The sequence below is a fragment of the Geospiza fortis genome, unplaced genomic scaffold (genome assembly GCF_000277835.1).
Source record: "Geospiza fortis unplaced genomic scaffold, GeoFor_1.0 scaffold138, whole genome shotgun sequence".
Lineage (NCBI taxonomy): Eukaryota > Metazoa > Chordata > Aves > Passeriformes > Thraupidae > Geospiza > Geospiza fortis.
Genome location: NW_005054307.1, coordinates 583,111 through 600,854, shown reverse-complemented (window position 1 = coordinate 600,854; position 17,744 = coordinate 583,111). Strand labels below are relative to the sequence as shown.

Here is a 17,744-nt window from a genome sequence, read left to right as displayed (position 1 = left end):
GGGGTTTTTTTTCAGTTTAAATACCTTGCTAATGAAAGTGAACAAGAAGAAATATCTTTCTTTTCTCTTTTTCAGATTAATGGTTAACTGACTACCATTAATACCTTAAATATTACTGAAATTCAGAATCACTAGTCAGGCAGTTTTGATTTAACAGAAATACACTTAGTTAACCAAATTCTCTGTACTTACAAAAAGGAATCAAACACACACCAACCAACAAAACACTTAGGAAAATGAAAACTCGAGTTTCATCACTTTTAATGCAATTTTTAAAAAATAAAATACTTTGTACTGTGTTGCATCAGAGCTTTTATTTTTTAATTGCAGCAATATTCTACAGAGATCATCCTTCTAAGTGCACTTCATATTTTGCAAAACAATGCAGCACTAACCATCTCCTGCTGTATCTAGAGATCGAAGATATTGCAATTCTTCACTTGCTTTATCTTTCACAGCTTCCAACTCGCCTATATTATCACTTAATTTAATAATATTCATAAAGGCCTCATAGTTACAGTTGGAATCACGAATCTGAAACACAAAGTTTTACAGTGTAAGTAACGCAAAACAGCTATAAGTACAAGACACGATACTTCTTCAAGTGAATTGGTTTGATACAGCACTGCAAAGTGGCATTTTGAAAGTTCTTTGACACTTCTAAATTTTCCTTTTGGTACTGAAATTTTACATGGACTAAAACAGAAAAAGCATGCATTGTCAAAAACTATTTCACACCATCACTTTCTGTTTTCAAGAAGTACAACAACATGGAAAGTCCATCAACCTCCTTAATGAAGATCTCCAAAATCCAATCCACCATCTTTTGCTATTATCACCTTAGCTAAGTAGGCACAAAATGGTGAGATCACTGAAAGGGTTCAGCTTTACCAAGATCCCCTGCAAGTACACATGCTCCTAGAGTAATGGTTTCTTAAGATACAGAATTACAAAAATAATTAAAACATTCTACCACGTAATCATAACCTACTGAGGGAAAAACAAATCTACATGACTCCTCTCTGGAACCTTAATTCAGATACCCTGGCAAACACTATTAAGCTATTTAAATACATACAATTTTACCATTGGCATAGAATGAAACTGTATTGGCATAGAATGAACCTGCTCTAGGGACTCAAAGGAATTTGTGCAAGTGAAAGAAGCCTGCTGTGGTGCCAAGATCACTGGAAACTGTGCTGTGAATGCAGCATGGAGATCAGGGAAAGGTTGGCTGTTTTACAACATGTGCACACAGGTGCTGAGGGAAAAGACAGCATCAGAACTCAATCATCTGAAGCTAAAAATGTCACTTCACCCATATCTCTTATAAATGCTTACTTTGATATGGAAATGTAATACTTGGTCTGTACTGAAGAAGAGCATTGACATGAGCTGCACGAAGCAGAAAGAATGAAGACTGGATACCATTGATCAAAGTTAATGGGAAAATCTCCCTAAAAATCTGCTTTTAAAAGTAATAGTACAAGCAGTGCTTGAACTTAAAACATTTTGTAAATTTGTGAATTTCACAGTGAAGAGAGAAGTTCGAACTAAATTCTGATTTTGTATTGAATCTTTGTATTTTATTGCAACAGAATTAGTATCAGACTGTGGTATGCCTGGAATTAAACTTCTCTTTTCCAGAAACTGATCTTTTCATTCAAGTGTGACTTTATGTCAAAGGTTCCAAAAGGAGCCAGGATTTATTTCAGTCCTACTTCTGACCTTAATTTCTGCAACAATCTCCATTTCATATGACTTGTATTAAACTTTTTCCTTATCTTTTGCCCAGCACATTTGCTTCTTCATCTCAGAAAGCAATTTTGAAAATTAGTTATTTGGGACATCACTATCATAACAGCAAGCTTTATAAAAAGCTCAGAATCCTATCCCTGGACGCAGCCGGGGGCAGTGTTCAGTAAATAAAGAATGAGGCCAAGTTACAAATAAAGAACACACGTAGGAGGAAAGGGGAATTGAAAATTGAAAATTCTGGTCCAGATGAGCACTATTTTTTCTTACTAAAGCTAGGTTCCTGTAGAATGTGTGCAAACTTTTACATGAAATGAAGGAGGCTGGAGTGAAGGAAACACTGTACATATACCCTTGAAGCCATTCCATAATTCCATACATAAGAAGAACTTTGAAATGCAAGGGTGTTTTCACGGAATTTGAATGTACACTATAAGACAAAATATATGAACAAAAAGAGAGAACTTAGGGGAAAAAAAAAATCAAACTTGATTCATGAACTACACAGGATAACGTTTAAGAGTAAGTTTTAACTTGCTTTGCAAAGAATCAAGATTGTTAATTAAAGCACAAATATTCTATTTATGTTAGCTTTACTATATAATACTACTTTAAAAAGTTTTACTATACAATACTACTTTAAAAACTTTTCTTGCAGGTGCATTGGAGATTTATCGAAGTAAAAAAATTATTTCTGCCCATTTAATTGAATTATTTAGGGTTAACAGAAACAGTCCTAGAATAACTGCCCTGAAATTCCTTAGCAGAAAATAAATGTTTCTTAGTTTTCAGTCTTGAAGCCTCTTAAGCTTGAAATGCCAAACTGTAAACACAGTCAGGGAAAAACACCTCCACGGGTACTGCCATGCTTCCCCAACAGCCAAGCAGAACAGTCAGAGGACTGAACTTTACATTTCGTGATACATTAGTCCTCAGTCAAGCACCTTTTGCTGAACAATCAAAATGAAGAGGGCAGATACATAGACTCCATGTGTATGTATGTATAAAATTGAATATAGCAGCCTTAAGTTCATTATCTCTGCCAACATATCCATTGGTAATGTTTATACCAGACAGCTATCCAACATGATTATAGGGAATACAAGCAAAGCTTTATATGAAAATGTTCTGGAAATAGAAATGATTTAAAACATTTCATATCTTACCATCCATATGACATACTGATTAATATAATCAGGATCACTGAGCTGGTTTATTAATGGAAGAAGAATTCCTCGGGAGAGGATTTCCTAAAAAACAAAGGATTTTTATATCATCATTTTATACATTTATTTATAAAGCTAGTATAACTGCAATAATTTAAACATCACTGTGTAGAGCTTAAAACACAAAAGTGTAATTACAGAAAACATTTAATAGGCACTACCATATTTTCCTCCAATTAACACTACAAATGTAATTTGCAACTGCAAGAAATTACAAGAAAAGCCTCCTCAAGAAAAAACAACCTCAAAATAAACAACATCCACTTTCTTATGCTTTTGTCATTCTGGAGCTAAAATAACCTTCCAAAACATCTGAGACAAATTGTTCTCTGCTATTAAATACTTATCAAGACCCTATTGCTTTTAAATACCCTAATATTAAATTAGATCAATTTTAGAAAATAAGACCAGTAGTTGAAAATTTTTTTATGACATTAAAACAAAGAATTGGAATGGCTTTTAGAGTCTGTACTTACCCTGACAAAGTATCGCATGATCTTGTTCTGGAAGTCTCCAGGAGGTAGCAATATATACAGTAAAACCTCACACAGATCCCTTAGGAATCCTAGAGAAGGAAAACAAAAACCCCTCAGCACAATTTTACATTATGTTACTTCACATCTTACCTGGTATCACCAAATGCCATAGATAAACCCTTAATTCTGAGTTCAAACATACAATCATGTATCTCTTACATTCCAAGCATTACAGTAACACCTTTGAGATGGAATATAAGCAGCACTGATGAAAAAGATCTACCTCAAACCCAAGACAACAAAAGCCAAATAGCAAGATTAAAAAGAACCCCAACAACCTAACTTAAATGCATTTTCCCTAACTTAACATCTTCCAGTTTTTTGGTTGTCTCCTTCAACACTTTCCCTAAAAATACAGTGCTTTTTTCAGGAAGACTACAAAATAGTGATAAGGAAGGCACATCTACCAAAAAGTAGTAAGAATCTGCAAAACCATCCCCACCCTCCCAGGAAAAAATATTTTTATCTTAACATTTTTCCAATGAAAGGAGGAAGACTTACATAGGTACATGCTTCATTTTAGTTATTGCATTATTATGTACAAATCAGAGGAAATATACATGTATGGTAGACTGTCACATTTTGGAAGTCATATGCTAAGATTTTAATACATTTCATATTGTGAACGCAATTGTTAGTATTTTAATTTAGTTTCCCATACTAAAAGATTTACTCAGAAGATAATATTGAGAGACCTTCTTCATCTTTGGGAGAAGTGCAGACTAGATCACGACAGACTTCTTTTTCCATTTCAACTTCAACCTCAAAGAATGTATCTACAAGTTCCTCAGCTTGATCTATGCAAAAGAAAATTTAAAAAGCATGTTTTTGTCAAGTCTAGAAACTTGAGAGAGAACTTGAATTATAAAATAAGGCTAACTATATTTCACACACATAAGATACCAGCCTACTCAGACTCAAATAAAAAAATACTTCAAATTACCTTTCATCGGATTGCCTTTCTCTGCTATCCTTTGCTGAGCTTTTCTGAAAACTCGAAGATGAGTGCCAAAGTCATCAACAAGTCGTGTAGTGAAATAAGGCTGCCAGTCTGTTTCCTTTGACCTATTAGTAAAGGATGTCCGTGGAAAGTAATTATTTTATTGTGAACACAACAATAATAAATTCCTACCTCTCATTCCTTCCTGCCAAGAATCACACTGATAATAAACATGGAAAGCAAAGAAATAAATCAGTCTCCTAATTGCCTATCCACTGAAAACCTAAATATTGTAAAATACCACTCTTGCAGCACATTAATATTTATGTTTGATTTAGTTGGAAGTCAACATTTGCATCTAGAATAGTGTTCTGATTTGTGACACTGTCAAATATCTGTGCGAAGTCCTGATATAAACAGTTCAAAACGTAAAATACTCTCCAGGTCTTTTTCAGCCATACTTTCTACCATTTTGGAAGGCATCTAATGAACATAATTTTCTTCTGAACTTGTAGAATACGTACCAGTGAGAAAACACACACTTGAAACTAAACACAATCTAATCAATCAACAACTGATTCCACAGCTTATATGAGGTTCTTAGCATACTCTTCTGACAACACAAATAGGTTTAGATCAGAAAAGTCACTGTAAGATTTACATAAAACTACTTCCTTAGTGGTGTGAAAAGAATAGAGGAATTTTTATGCTATCTGTGCCTTACTAGGCAACCTAGCAATCTGATTGTGCATAGTAAGTTTAATGCACTTTGATGCCAGTAATAGCTCTTACACCACACTAAGTATTTTATTGCCTAAACTCTCAAGATGTTATAACAGGAATCCTTCTACAACACTTTCTTTTTTTGTCTTTGTTCCCTTACCTACTCTTTCTTTTCTCAGGGAGAAGGAGATAAGGAACTCTGGAAGAGAGGGAAGACTACTGCAAAATCTAGATGTGTAAATAAGAAGCAGAGCTGTCCCAAAGGGCCATTGATCAAACAATCCAGATTCCCCATCTGCACAAGACAGAACCACACAAAACCTCTGGATGGCAGCCTTACCACAGGCTCCCAAAGCTGCAGCTCTCAGGGAATACTAAATTCCCACTGTATTCATTCTCTCCAGAAGCTGACAGGCTGTATGAAACTACAGGTGATGGTACTAACCTAAACTGCCTCAGCTATATCCAACTACAGGTATTATAAATACACTACATCATTTTTTCTGCAGAAGAACTGCTGCAGGCCCGTGAAATTGATTTGCTTTCGACAGCAGAACACAACTGCACAGGAAATGTGCCTATTTTTGAAGAGCTATAGTACTGTAGGAAAGAAAAATAAACTTGAAAGAATTTGACCTACTTTGACACAAACTCACTGCTCAACACTGTCCAATGAAATGGACAGTGCCCAACAGACAAAAACACTGAAGCTGGGTTGTCTGGTCCATTTCATGCATAAGTTGGTTGCTGTAACAGTTTATTTAGCATTGTTTTCACCATTTCAATACTGTTTTCTAGGATTTTTATTATTTTACGATATCATATGTTATTATATTTATAGTTATATTTGTAATTATATTATAATTATTTTTCCTAGTATTAAACCCAGCTCTCTATCTTTGACCCTCACTGTCAGAAAAGCACACTAATCTACACTGTCAAGTCAACAGAGGGAGGGGATAACACCTTAAAATTGCCAAGAAGTTACTTATATTTAGGTGACCCACAAACTCTTCTGCAGAGAAAGCAAGTAACAATAAGTGGAATAAACACCAGAAATAAAACCTTAATAAACAAGTATTTGGATATAAAGGCACGTGGCATCTGGACTAAGAAATCAGCCATTCTAAAGAAGTGAATTTCCCAGACAAGTTGCTAATCAAGTAGCAGGAAGTCAGGGAACAGCAGCAGAAATAAGAGGTAATTAACAAACTATCCATTTGTCCTCAATCAATCCTGTTTTAAAAAAAAAGGTTTGCATATGTGACATTCTATTTCACTTCCCAGACTACTATTCTTTCTAAAATACCCATTGTTCTTACACATGGAAGAGCCATACTGCTTCTAAAAATCATCTCAGGTGATACATATGTTGAATTCAGACTTTTGGACTGAATTCAGACTTACCTTGGGAGTGGCCCTACTCTTTACATGAAGAATACAAAGAAGTAATGATTCACAAACTTAATGCTTAAGTTGTAAAAAAAGAAAAAAATAGCAGTTCAGTGATTTTAGACAATCTAAATTTTGAAATGGCCATTTTGCAAAAGATTATGACTTCAAACAATGTCATCTCCATTATTCCCCTAGGGGATCAGCAAAAGATCGTATTTCTTATTTATAATCTTAAATTTTTATATGTTCTTTCTGTAAAATGCAGTGAACTATTCTAGTAGACAAATCTAACCATTTACCTACTACCACACAACCCACAGTATACTGATGTAAATAAAAACATATCTTACCTGGCAGAAAACTGAACAAGTGCATACTGAAGAGCCTGCCTAATTTCCAGAAGAAAGGATTCATCATCACTAAGTGTGTAATACCAATACTGCACATAGTCTCTCAGGGAAAACTGGATTACCTGAAATTGGAAAGAAAATTAAAATAAAAAAGAACTACTGAAAAAGGACAAAAAAAATATACAACAGTTTTTTGTGCCTGGTAACACAATAGCAGTTTTTCTAAAGGGTTGCGAGTGAACAATACTCCTTTGCCATTATGAAACTGGGAGTGAAACCATAAAATTTACACACTGAAACTTTTTTTCAGTCTGGTTTGCACAAATTGTTTTTATCACCACTACACTGTGAAAAGAAAATATACTGAAAACATACTCCAATATTGCCCAATATCCTGGCCCATCTCCCATGGGTTTTTCATTTATCACTCTCATATACGGTAAAATTTTGAAATTCTATTTGTCACTCAACTTCTTCTGCATTACATAGTCAATACTTGCAAAGGAATAAAAGTAAAAAATAAATAGTCCTGGTTAGAACTTACCTGTTGCAGAGGCTCATCAATTATGTTTGCACCTGTCAGTCTTCTGTCAATCTTAATAGGTCTGGCTTCACGTTTCATTTCTTCTATGCACTTGAAAGAAATTGGGAAATGTAACTTTGCAGGGTTTAGTTCCAATTAAAAACCAGCTCTACTGCTTATGATACATATGTATACACCCAGTAATGACTTTATATACTTTCTACATTATTATAATTTATAGAGAAGATATAATCATAGAATCACACAATTATTTGGGTTGGAAGGTCTAGTTCATCCCTCCTGCAATGAGCAGGAACATCTTGAGCTACATCAGGTTGCTCAGAGCCCTGTTCAACCTGACCTGGAATGTTTCCAGGGATGGGGCATCCACCACCTCTCTGGGCAGCAATATTTTCTGTATTTTTCTCTATATAGTACTTAATGATGAGGAACTCCTGAAAATCTACTTCTTGCTTAATACAAAGGAGCAAGTGTTTGCTAAATTACTAAATCAGAAGGAAATAAAACTCAAATCGTTAGGAAAGGAGGGAAGAGGGAGACACAACAGCACAAGGTAGTTTTTGTGCAAGGCTCCAGTCCCCCTCTTGTTTGTGAATTTGACTGTACAATCTCAGGCAGATAATTTTCAGTTGGGTTTTTCGTTTCTTTATCCACCTCAGTTTATTCTATATGCCAGAAGAGAAATTACTTTTTTTGCACCATTGATACTCAACAGATGAGCCTTTGGAAAGTAATGAAATTACTTTATAGAAGGATTTGCATCTCAAAGCAGTTAACTCCAAGAATGACCTCATCAGAGCTGACTTTTGGCAAGTGACATACTGAAAAAGAACTCCCTTTGTCAGTGCTTCTCTCAAGTGGACTAATGCAGTGTGTTTCTACAAAATTTCAATGCAATCGGCAATAAACTCCTCTATTTCCATAGAAATAACAACCCAACAACTTACACTATTGTTCAAATAAACCAGTAATTTCTTTGATCTAGAGAGAAAGTTATGACCGCATTGGAAAAAAAAAGAACTGCCAAAACCATAAATGAAGGAATTATAAACCATATATCCAAGGTTTTTATTCTATGTGAATAAAACTTGCCCTAAGTATCGTTCATTTAAATCAGTTAACAGTGAATGGCAGTGAAATACCTGAGGCCAGAAAAAAAAAATCATCCTCCTATTTTAAGCAACTCTGTATCACAACACAGAAATACTTTGTTGCAAAATTCTGTATATTTTTTTAATTTTCAAGGCAAGTGAACCTTCAATGCTACTTTAATATAAATAAGACTGGGTCACATTCAAACAATTAGCATATTCCACCTATAGACTAATGAATTTGCAAAGTATTTTTATGTTGATTGTGTCAAAACCACCAAAATTATACAGAGCCAAATAATTAAACATTTTTACTAAACACAGCATAGTACAAATTACCAGACAAAACTGTCAAAATAATTTTGAAGAACTGCATGCATAAAACCACATTTGGAAAACAGAGAGGAAAATACAGCAGTAAAAAAAGCAGCAGGCACAAGAAAGAGAAGGACACAGAGAATATGCAAGATTACTTGGTAAAAAAATTTGAATGTTCATATGCTCACAGGATCTAGGTTTTGACCTGGATTTCAGGAATTCATCTTGTCCAACCTTTCTGTTCAAAGCAGAGCCAACTACAAGGTTAGACCATTTTTTTATATTCTTTATCTCCAGTGAAATCTTTGTGTGCCTGCAGTATAATTTAATTTGCTTTTGATATGTCTGAAAATATCTAAATTGCAGAGTATGTGTTTTTATTCCATTATGGGTACAACAGCTGACTCTAGTCTCACTTGGAAAGCACTTTTGGTTTTACTTCTGCCTTCCAGATGCTGACACAGAACACAGACTTAAAGGAAGGACCCAACTCACATGACAACTGTTCCACTTGACTGTCACTTCACTCACAATTAGCCTGATGCAGTCTACCAGTAGTAAATCATTGGTTAGGAAAAATGGGTATCACTTGTTATTATTATATTTGACACCTCTCCTTGCTTCATTTTAAGCAGGGAGGAATCACCTGGGAGGAATGCAAGAGACAGACTCCACAAAGTGAGATGCAACACAAACAAATCCAGGCTCCACAAGCATCTAACTGCACTGAGTTATTTCAGATTTTTGTTTCACTGCACTAATGGGTATTTTTGAAGTCCTCTTTTGAAACTGCTAGCTAACTGTCAAATATGAAATATGCCCCATTTAGACTGCACTACTATTTCCTCAATTGCAGTCACAGGGGTTTCATGAGCAGACAAGACACAGGGTATTTACATATCTGCCTCAAATCTGTGACATAGGATATGACCCACTGACTTGAAGAGACTCCAAGACTATTTAGGGATCCAACATACCACTACTGCTTGTAAGTTGTTATCACTGTTTTCTTACTGTACTTTGAGAACATTGTACCAAGCCTACTCTTGGTCTTTTGGGTAAAGCTTAGAGACACCAAGTATCATAACCAAACATTACATACTTCTGTTGAAGTTGGAGTGAAACTGTAATTTCAACTGAAAGCAGTATTCAAGTTAACAGTTCAGATTGCTATAAACTTACCTTTCACTCAACATTGCTTTAATACAAGCCTGCAGACAACTGTGTATCTTGCAGAGCCAATTCATTATTGCACCATCCTATAGGTTCCTGACACAGAAGTTATATGTGACTTGCAAAATGAAAAGCAAGTCTAAGCCTAATTTTTAAGCCTCCCTGTTTGTATGTAAACAAACAAACAAATTGTAGAAAGGCATACAATCTTCTAAGTATTCTCCTTAATGTGAGGTATTCACTATATATTTGCTAGTAAATATAATCTGCAGCAATCAAGGAAACCGATCAGCACCAGATCTGGTGTTGTAATGTATGGTACATTCTACACATTACATCCAGCCATAACTCTGATGCTCTGTATTATTACTAATTTCTGTAAAATCAAGCATTTGAACATTTTTCTTAGCCTAAATAAAATCTCTAAGTACTAAAAATGCCCCAAAACTATCAATATAACTCTGATGAAATGAGCATCTTATAAAGAACCAATATCACCAGATTACTCCTCAGACTACCACAAAATATTTTCATGTTCAGGTGAATTCAGGTTCATGGAAGAAGTATAATCTATACACACCAGCCACTAGAAAGAATATTCATTGTTCAAGACACTTACGTCCAAAATTACTTTAAACATGAAAAAAAATTCAAGTTAAAAATATTATTTTCTATATGAGTCAGCAGCAATTTAATGCAGAAATAGCAAATAGGAATCACAAAACAAAATGTTTGGTTTTGGCTGGGACTCATCTCTACTAGCACTGCTACTGCAAAGCTTACCTACCCTTGTTAACGCTACTTTAGCGCAGTGGCAAAAGAGAAAACACTATTGTAGAAGACAAACAGATTTTATTTGGTGAACAGCTACAAATAGCATTTCATAAGTCAGCTAAAAACAAATACCTATGTATTACAAAACTTAAATCCAGAGATTAGTTGAGACAGGTCAGTTGAGGAAAGTGCTGTGTCAATAGTCTGTACTCAAATCAGATGTCAAACTACTGAATTTGCAAAGAGAACACAAAAAACTCCACAAGATTTTATTCTTTTATAAAGCAACCAGTACATACATACTGAACCCAAAATACAACATTAACATAAAAAAAAGTTTCAGCATGTAGAGGAAATTTAAAAAACAGAAAAACTTCTCTAAATCTGCTCCCAAAACACAGGACATTAACTAACAAACTATAAAACAGAAGCACTAAAGTCTACATGGCACCGAGAATCTTAGCTATCCAAAATGAGGTTTCATTAACAGAACAGAAACATTAACTGACTGCTGACTTTTCCTTTTTCAGCCTTAACCTTTGTACTTTTCATCTGGAGCAGTGACCTTACTTTAAAGTTTAGGGTATACTTTCAGATTTATTTTAACATATTAAAAGACTCAAGCGAAAAGGCCACTCACCAAACAAGCAATGAACCAGTCATAGAAAAAGTTCTGTGACTAGAAGACATACTGCTGAATTACAAGGTAAATTTCTATGTGCTACTGATAATGCTGAACCTTCAACCCCTTTGACAGACATGAAGTGTAGTGAATTGACAGCTAAGAAATAACAGGATGCTTCAGTCAGAACAGCTGTGAGATTAAATTTACCATAATTAGCAATCTTTGGGTTAAAGTGTTTATTCTGACGAGTGCAAATGGATTAGACCAAGATATATCTAAATTTCTGAGCTAAGAAGATGGCACTGGTTCATCAACCAGGAATTCCTAGAAATTCTACCTCCTGGCTTTTAACAACTTTTTCTGTACTAAACTGATGCAGATTTCCTGAAATCGAGTCCATCAACCAAAATGATGTGTCTGTTAGGTATTCAGAAAAGAACAGAGCTGAAAAGTGGATTTCACTGCTGCTCTGTATTCATCTATGCCTTTCCAGAATTTTTGCTTTGTCTTGAAGAGAGACAAAGATGACCTCTACATCCTTGAAGCACTGCAAATCCAGACTTTGTAACAGTCTGACTTTCTTAGTTAGGCAGGCAAATTTTTGATCACGATCAAAAGTGGAGAGACTACAGATCGAGTAATTGGAGACACCTAAATAGTGACAATAAGTCACGACAATCTTGCACAAAAAAGCAAGAAAGAGCTACTACCCCCCAAAACAAACCAAGACAAACAAGTAGTCTAGAAAGGAATGGTTTAGTAATTTCCTCACAGATATTAGCCAGTCATATCATACTCACTTTTCACAACAAAGAAACAATACTTAAATCAAACTTTCCATAACCTATTAAAAACTTGTATTTCATAAAGGAAAAATATGTCATTTCATTTACACATTGCAGCTGACTCAAAAGATAAAAGCAGGTTCTTTTACCTTGAGAAATGGGCACAATTCTTACATTAAAACTGATTATTTCTAACCAAGTTATAAAATCTGATCTATAACTGAAGACCAGAAAACCTTCCTTACCTTAGGGATCCCAACCGATGTACAAGGGAGAAATGAATGTTCACACTGCTCAAGGTATTTTTCTGAATTGCTTTTTCCAAATAAAAGAGTAACCACAAAACCCCTAAAATGGAAAAAGAAAGACCAAGTACAACAACAGCCACGTTTTCTCACCTCTAGAAAATATTTAACAGCAAGTTATATAATGACAGTACATGATAGTCCTCACTGTTTACTCTCATGCTTTTTCACACTGTAACATGCTGCTCAAAATAACTGACACAACCCTAAGTACGAACTTGTATTGTCTGTCTTGATATATTCTTACCACACAGGAGATCTAAGTAGCATTGTCTATGCTACAGTGTGCCTGCTGTGATGGCACACTGCCTGTGCTCACAAATATTAGCACTTGGGAAGAGGGGTACGTACATACAGGAGTTGCTTTGGTTGCTTTTATATGAAGACACTCCAACACTATGAAGAAATAAACTCTGTAGGTTGCTCTACTGTAGCGTAAGCCACAAAATCATAGTCCAGGAATAAACTGATGCAGCAAGCATAAGCAACCACTGCACATGTTTAGACATTGTGCTTGCCCTTCTAGAACAGCAAGAATTTATTTACAGCTTATGACACTAGGGCACAAGAACACATGAACATCAAGCTGGCTTTACTAAGAAATAGATGAAAACCTAGTGTCTGTCCCAATTCTAGCATAAGCAGAGGATGTAGCCTTTGAAATATCAAGCAAAGAAAAAAAGGAAATAGATTAATCTTGGGATGGTTAAACACACACAAATTTCAAAGCATTCCATTTAAAGGCCAGCTGACCAGCATTTGTGACCACAGGAACTCAAAAAGCTATTCCAGGCCAGAAATGTGCTGAAGTAATATGTTCTTTTAATATAGATTGCTGTTGATATATGATACTCTCACTTAAAAGACTACAGAAAAAATCCTATTCAAGCTAAAATGTGCCATTTAAAGGTTTTAATTCCCAAAATCAAAAAATTTCTTTTGAAGTCCCCCAGAGGCCCAGTAATTCAGAAGCTGTGAGGTTAATTGCATGAAAGAGGGAAAAAAAAAACTACTCAAATTATTATCAGTAACTTGACAACACATAAGAGGAGTTCACTGGATATTCTAACTCCATTACAGCCATCCTTACCTGCCATATGACAGTAAGAAATAAAAGCAGATTTAATTGCCCTCCTGCTCCCTGCAACTTTAAAATCATAACACCTATCAGAGTTCACAGACAAGAAGTTGCTTAGAAAAATCACAGTATTAATTTCACTGATGTTTTGGTTTGTTTTTAATTATTTAAGTTTGGATTTTCTTTTGATTATCTACGACTTTGCTATTAGAAACTTCAGTTGTCTTTTAAAGAAAACAGTATACTCAAGTTTGGCATAAAATCAACTTTAACTTCAAACATCTATCAGCCAGTTGCTTCTCTTCTTTTACTCAAATGAATGAAGCCTTGGAAATAACTACCTATAGATTATATCTGTGTTTTATCTCAAATATTTTGATACTTTTAAAGTTAATGACTCATTCAAAAATACTAATACCACCAATATGGTTTAAAAAAGGCTAATCTTCTTAGATGCCTTCAAGTATTATCAGTTTTATGCTTGAAATGCTAGGAGCTGCTTCTTCTCTGGCAGAAACTAACACATTTTATTTTCTAATGTAAAATCTTGTGAGCATTAGAGAAGGATACATAGCCTGAACATTCAGGACATCTGTTAGCTAACCTGAATCTTCTAGTGTAAATGCTTATTTAATTCATCAAGAGGATTTTCAATACTTGAATGAGAAATCTTCTGTAGTCTTCTGTAAATGAACAGACCAGAAAAAGGAAAAGACTGAGTTTTGCTTAATTTAAAAAAAATTCTTCCAAAAATTACTGGATGGCCAGCTTTTTCGAGGGTAGATTAACAACAAAACAAAGGAAAAAGATTTAAAAAATGAAGACCACAGATTTATCTCTTTCCCCTCAAGTCTGAAAAGTAACAGTCTCAGCTGAATGCTTTGTGAAAGTCAAAAAGCAGCTACAGAACCATTCCTGATTTGGTCAGCAGTTGCAATCATTAATGGAGCCAGACAGTCACATATACATCGACGTAATTATCAATAATGATGGGATTTGATGACAGAGCAAATACTTTTAAATGGCAAAGCAACTGATTTCAAGAAATACCAATTGAAATTTCCAAGAAATTTCAATTTTTATATTTGGCAAAACCACAATTCATATCATTTCTATTTCACTTCCTTAGGGCTGAAAGAGGGAAGGAAAAAGATAGGAAACACTCTAAGCAGGAAAAGCAGATGATAACAGACAGGCTCAGCACTCAGCTAAAGGGGTCTACACCAGTACTTGAATGAGAGGAAAAAAAGAATACCACCCTGTAATATTCTACACAGGTTAAGTAAACAGTATCTATCTTTAGCCTCCTGCTTTTGAGGTCAGTTTTCTAAGTGAATGATTACTGAATGGAAAAAGGCTAACATTTTATAAATCAGTCTTGAAACAAAACAAAATGAAATACACAGAAACTGTGATTTTGAACTTTTATTCATATATACAAATGGTTTCAGTATTCTTCCATGTGCACCAAAAACAACAGTACATTTACTACAAGCCATCTGTGCAATCACAGAGTTGAGTGCATATCAAAAAGAAATAATCAGCACATTATAGGAATTAAACAGTATAAACAGATTGATTACATTGACACAGATACAGCATCACCACTGTCTTCCTGCACAGCTCACTGATATATTATTTAAGTGCTTAGGTCAATACTAAGACTGCAACCAGCTGTGATTCAGCATTTTCTTCTGTTAAAACTGCAAAATGGGACAGAAGCTGGACTTCTGGCTACTGGGAGTCAGAAAGCTTTGACACGGGCCACTTCTTTTTTGAACAAAACATAAAGACCTAGAAGACTGTGTGAAATTGGGTAAGAACTCCAAGTTTCAACAAAAAATTCAGTCACAAAAAATCCATGTCCAAAACAGCTATTTTACTCCAGAGAAGCATACAGTAAATATTATGGAAACCATTATAATCATGAACCAAAACTAAAGTTTTGTTTTCTAAATTTATATATATGATGTTATGACATATAATTACTAATTATAAGCACAAAAGCTATGAAGTAACAATTTCTGTTTGTTTCTAACAGAAGAATGACCAAGCATTTTGTGAAACTTCAGCGGAATTAATTAAACACAAAAAAAAAAAGCAGGCAAGAATAATTTAGATATAAACCCATTTGGCCTAGTTAGAACTCATGGTTCTGTGTGCTGCATGTTAAAGTAAGTGTGTCACTCTGAAAAAGATTAACAGTGTAAAAAAGGGCCAAATCACAGCCACAGCCAAGATGTATATAATAAAGTAATGAAGTGATGACATTCTACTGCAAGGGCTTAGTCTTCACATCTATATATGTAAGTAAACACTCTGCTCCAACAGATACACTACCACTAGATGAATTTATCCTTAACAAGATCAATGTTTACTGACTAGCTACAAAAATGAATCAAAGCAGCCCAATAACCACAGCAAAGAGATATGAGAGCTGACTTGAGAATGAGCGAGCTCAGGCACCACATGCAGTTTAATGGTGCCAAACTGTAGCTGACTTCAGACATGCTCTGAGGCCCTGCTTTGACTGTTAGCTTTGAAAAACCAAACAACTGAAACTGTGCAAGAACGAAGGATACTGTCTTAAGAAATTATTATATCCCATGTCATTTTCCATCCTGCAAGTACTAAGGAAGTGGTAAGACAAAACAGCAAGCAGATGCACTCTTGCCCTTTGGATAAACTCTGACTTTTGTCCTGGACAAACAGATAACAAAATATGCCAACCATACCCGTATCAAGACTTAACAAGATAAAAGCATTTACTTCAAGTTAGTTTTCCCTTAACTAAATCCCTTTTCTAACAGACTGACTACTCTGATTTCTCAGAGATTAAATACCAAGCCTAACACAGCTGAAACCCAAGTGCAGCAGTTCTAATTCTAGCTACTACACTCTATTACATTTTTATGAGATACACAGGAATATACATACATTCTGATACATTTGATACATTCATGGTATCACATAAGAAGGTAAAAAGAATATCCCACTAAGATATTCTAACTTGCCATTAAAAATGTTTCAATGGTTACAAGGCAAACATCATAATATACAATGTAATAATGGTGCTAAACTTCACATTTGCTCCCTTCCTGCCTATATAGATAACATATGAAAAGTCTACAGCTGCTGAACTGATCTACTTGTTCAAAGTGCAGAATTATTTCCACACACACAGGACAACATCCACTCTCATGAATCAAGTGCCTTGGATAGGAAAATGAGATTGTGATAGAAAAGGAAATGTACTTAGAAGTACCTGTGAGAAGAACTGACACTAACAAAAAGTATAAACTGAATTTACCACTGTTTTTATGTGAGCATTTGTCCTCTAATATCCACTAAAAATAGCTAAATTGGAATTTCAATTACAACAATTTCGCTCATAAAGAGGTGCTCAAATGGGGAAACATTAATTACATAAAGCCACTTCAGATTTTCAGAGCAAGCTCTTTGCTAACACACCCATTAAAATTTTACTTTCACAGCAAATTAATCAAAACACTAAGTAATATACTTACCCACCCACAAAGCAGAGGATATAAAATGCAAAGTAAAATATAGCGAAGGGTCCAAAAGTTACTAGAAAAAGCACAAGGCCAAGACTTCCCCATCCCCATATGGAAAGACTGGTCTGTAAACAAGAACATACAGAAAAGGAATAATTAATATTATATTCATACAACTTGAGGTCTCCAAAGCAATACTTACAGTTTTTATAATGTTTGACACATTTTAACCAGATATAAGCTCTGCTTGATGAAATGAAAATTACCCTTGTTTTTAAGAGTATATTGCTATCAAATATGTCCCCCATTATATTGTGGGCCACTAATCCAGTTTAGCCAACATTACAGCATTTTTCTTTCAAATACTGTTCCTCATCTCTTATTTCAGATAAAACTATCATCCTTTAAGGTGCCATATTTTTCTTTTCTATTCTCCTTTAGTGCATTTTTTTTCTTGAGATCCCTTCCTCCTCACTTCTTCCCCTATCCCCACCGTGAGAAAAGTTCTCCTAGGAAAAAGCAGACTTTGTGCTAGAACAGGAAGAGACAATACAGCCTTGTTTTACACATCTAAACATGTTATTTTCTACAACCAAGTAATCTTGTTTCTT

The 17,744-nt window shown here is 34.8% G+C and overlaps 1 protein-coding gene across 3 annotated transcripts in view; it reads right to left on the bottom strand.

Annotated features, from left to right (window-relative positions):
* SNX13 (sorting nexin 13) overlaps positions 1-17,261 on the bottom strand; it is a 44,770-nt gene extending 27,509 nt beyond the window's left edge. For 2 of the 3 annotated variants that reach the window (XM_031066771.1, XM_031066772.1), the window contains exons 1-9: positions 17,146-17,261; positions 12,481-12,583; positions 7,470-7,559; positions 6,926-7,047; positions 4,461-4,582; positions 4,213-4,314; positions 3,458-3,546; positions 2,922-3,005; positions 396-534 (exon numbers count right to left, since the gene is read on the bottom strand). In XM_031066771.1, coding sequence (XP_030922631.1) covers positions 396-534; positions 2,922-3,005; positions 3,458-3,546; positions 4,213-4,314; positions 4,461-4,582; positions 6,926-7,047; positions 7,470-7,547 — 736 coding nt within the window. In that variant the 5' untranslated portion in view covers positions 7,548-7,559; positions 12,481-12,583; positions 17,146-17,261. The remainder of the gene's footprint in view (positions 1-395; positions 535-2,921; positions 3,006-3,457; positions 3,547-4,212; positions 4,315-4,460; positions 4,583-6,925; positions 7,048-7,469; positions 7,560-12,480; positions 12,584-17,145) is intronic. The other variant, XM_031066770.1, reaches the window with a different exon arrangement.
* Between the last annotated feature and the right edge of the window lie 483 nt (positions 17,262-17,744).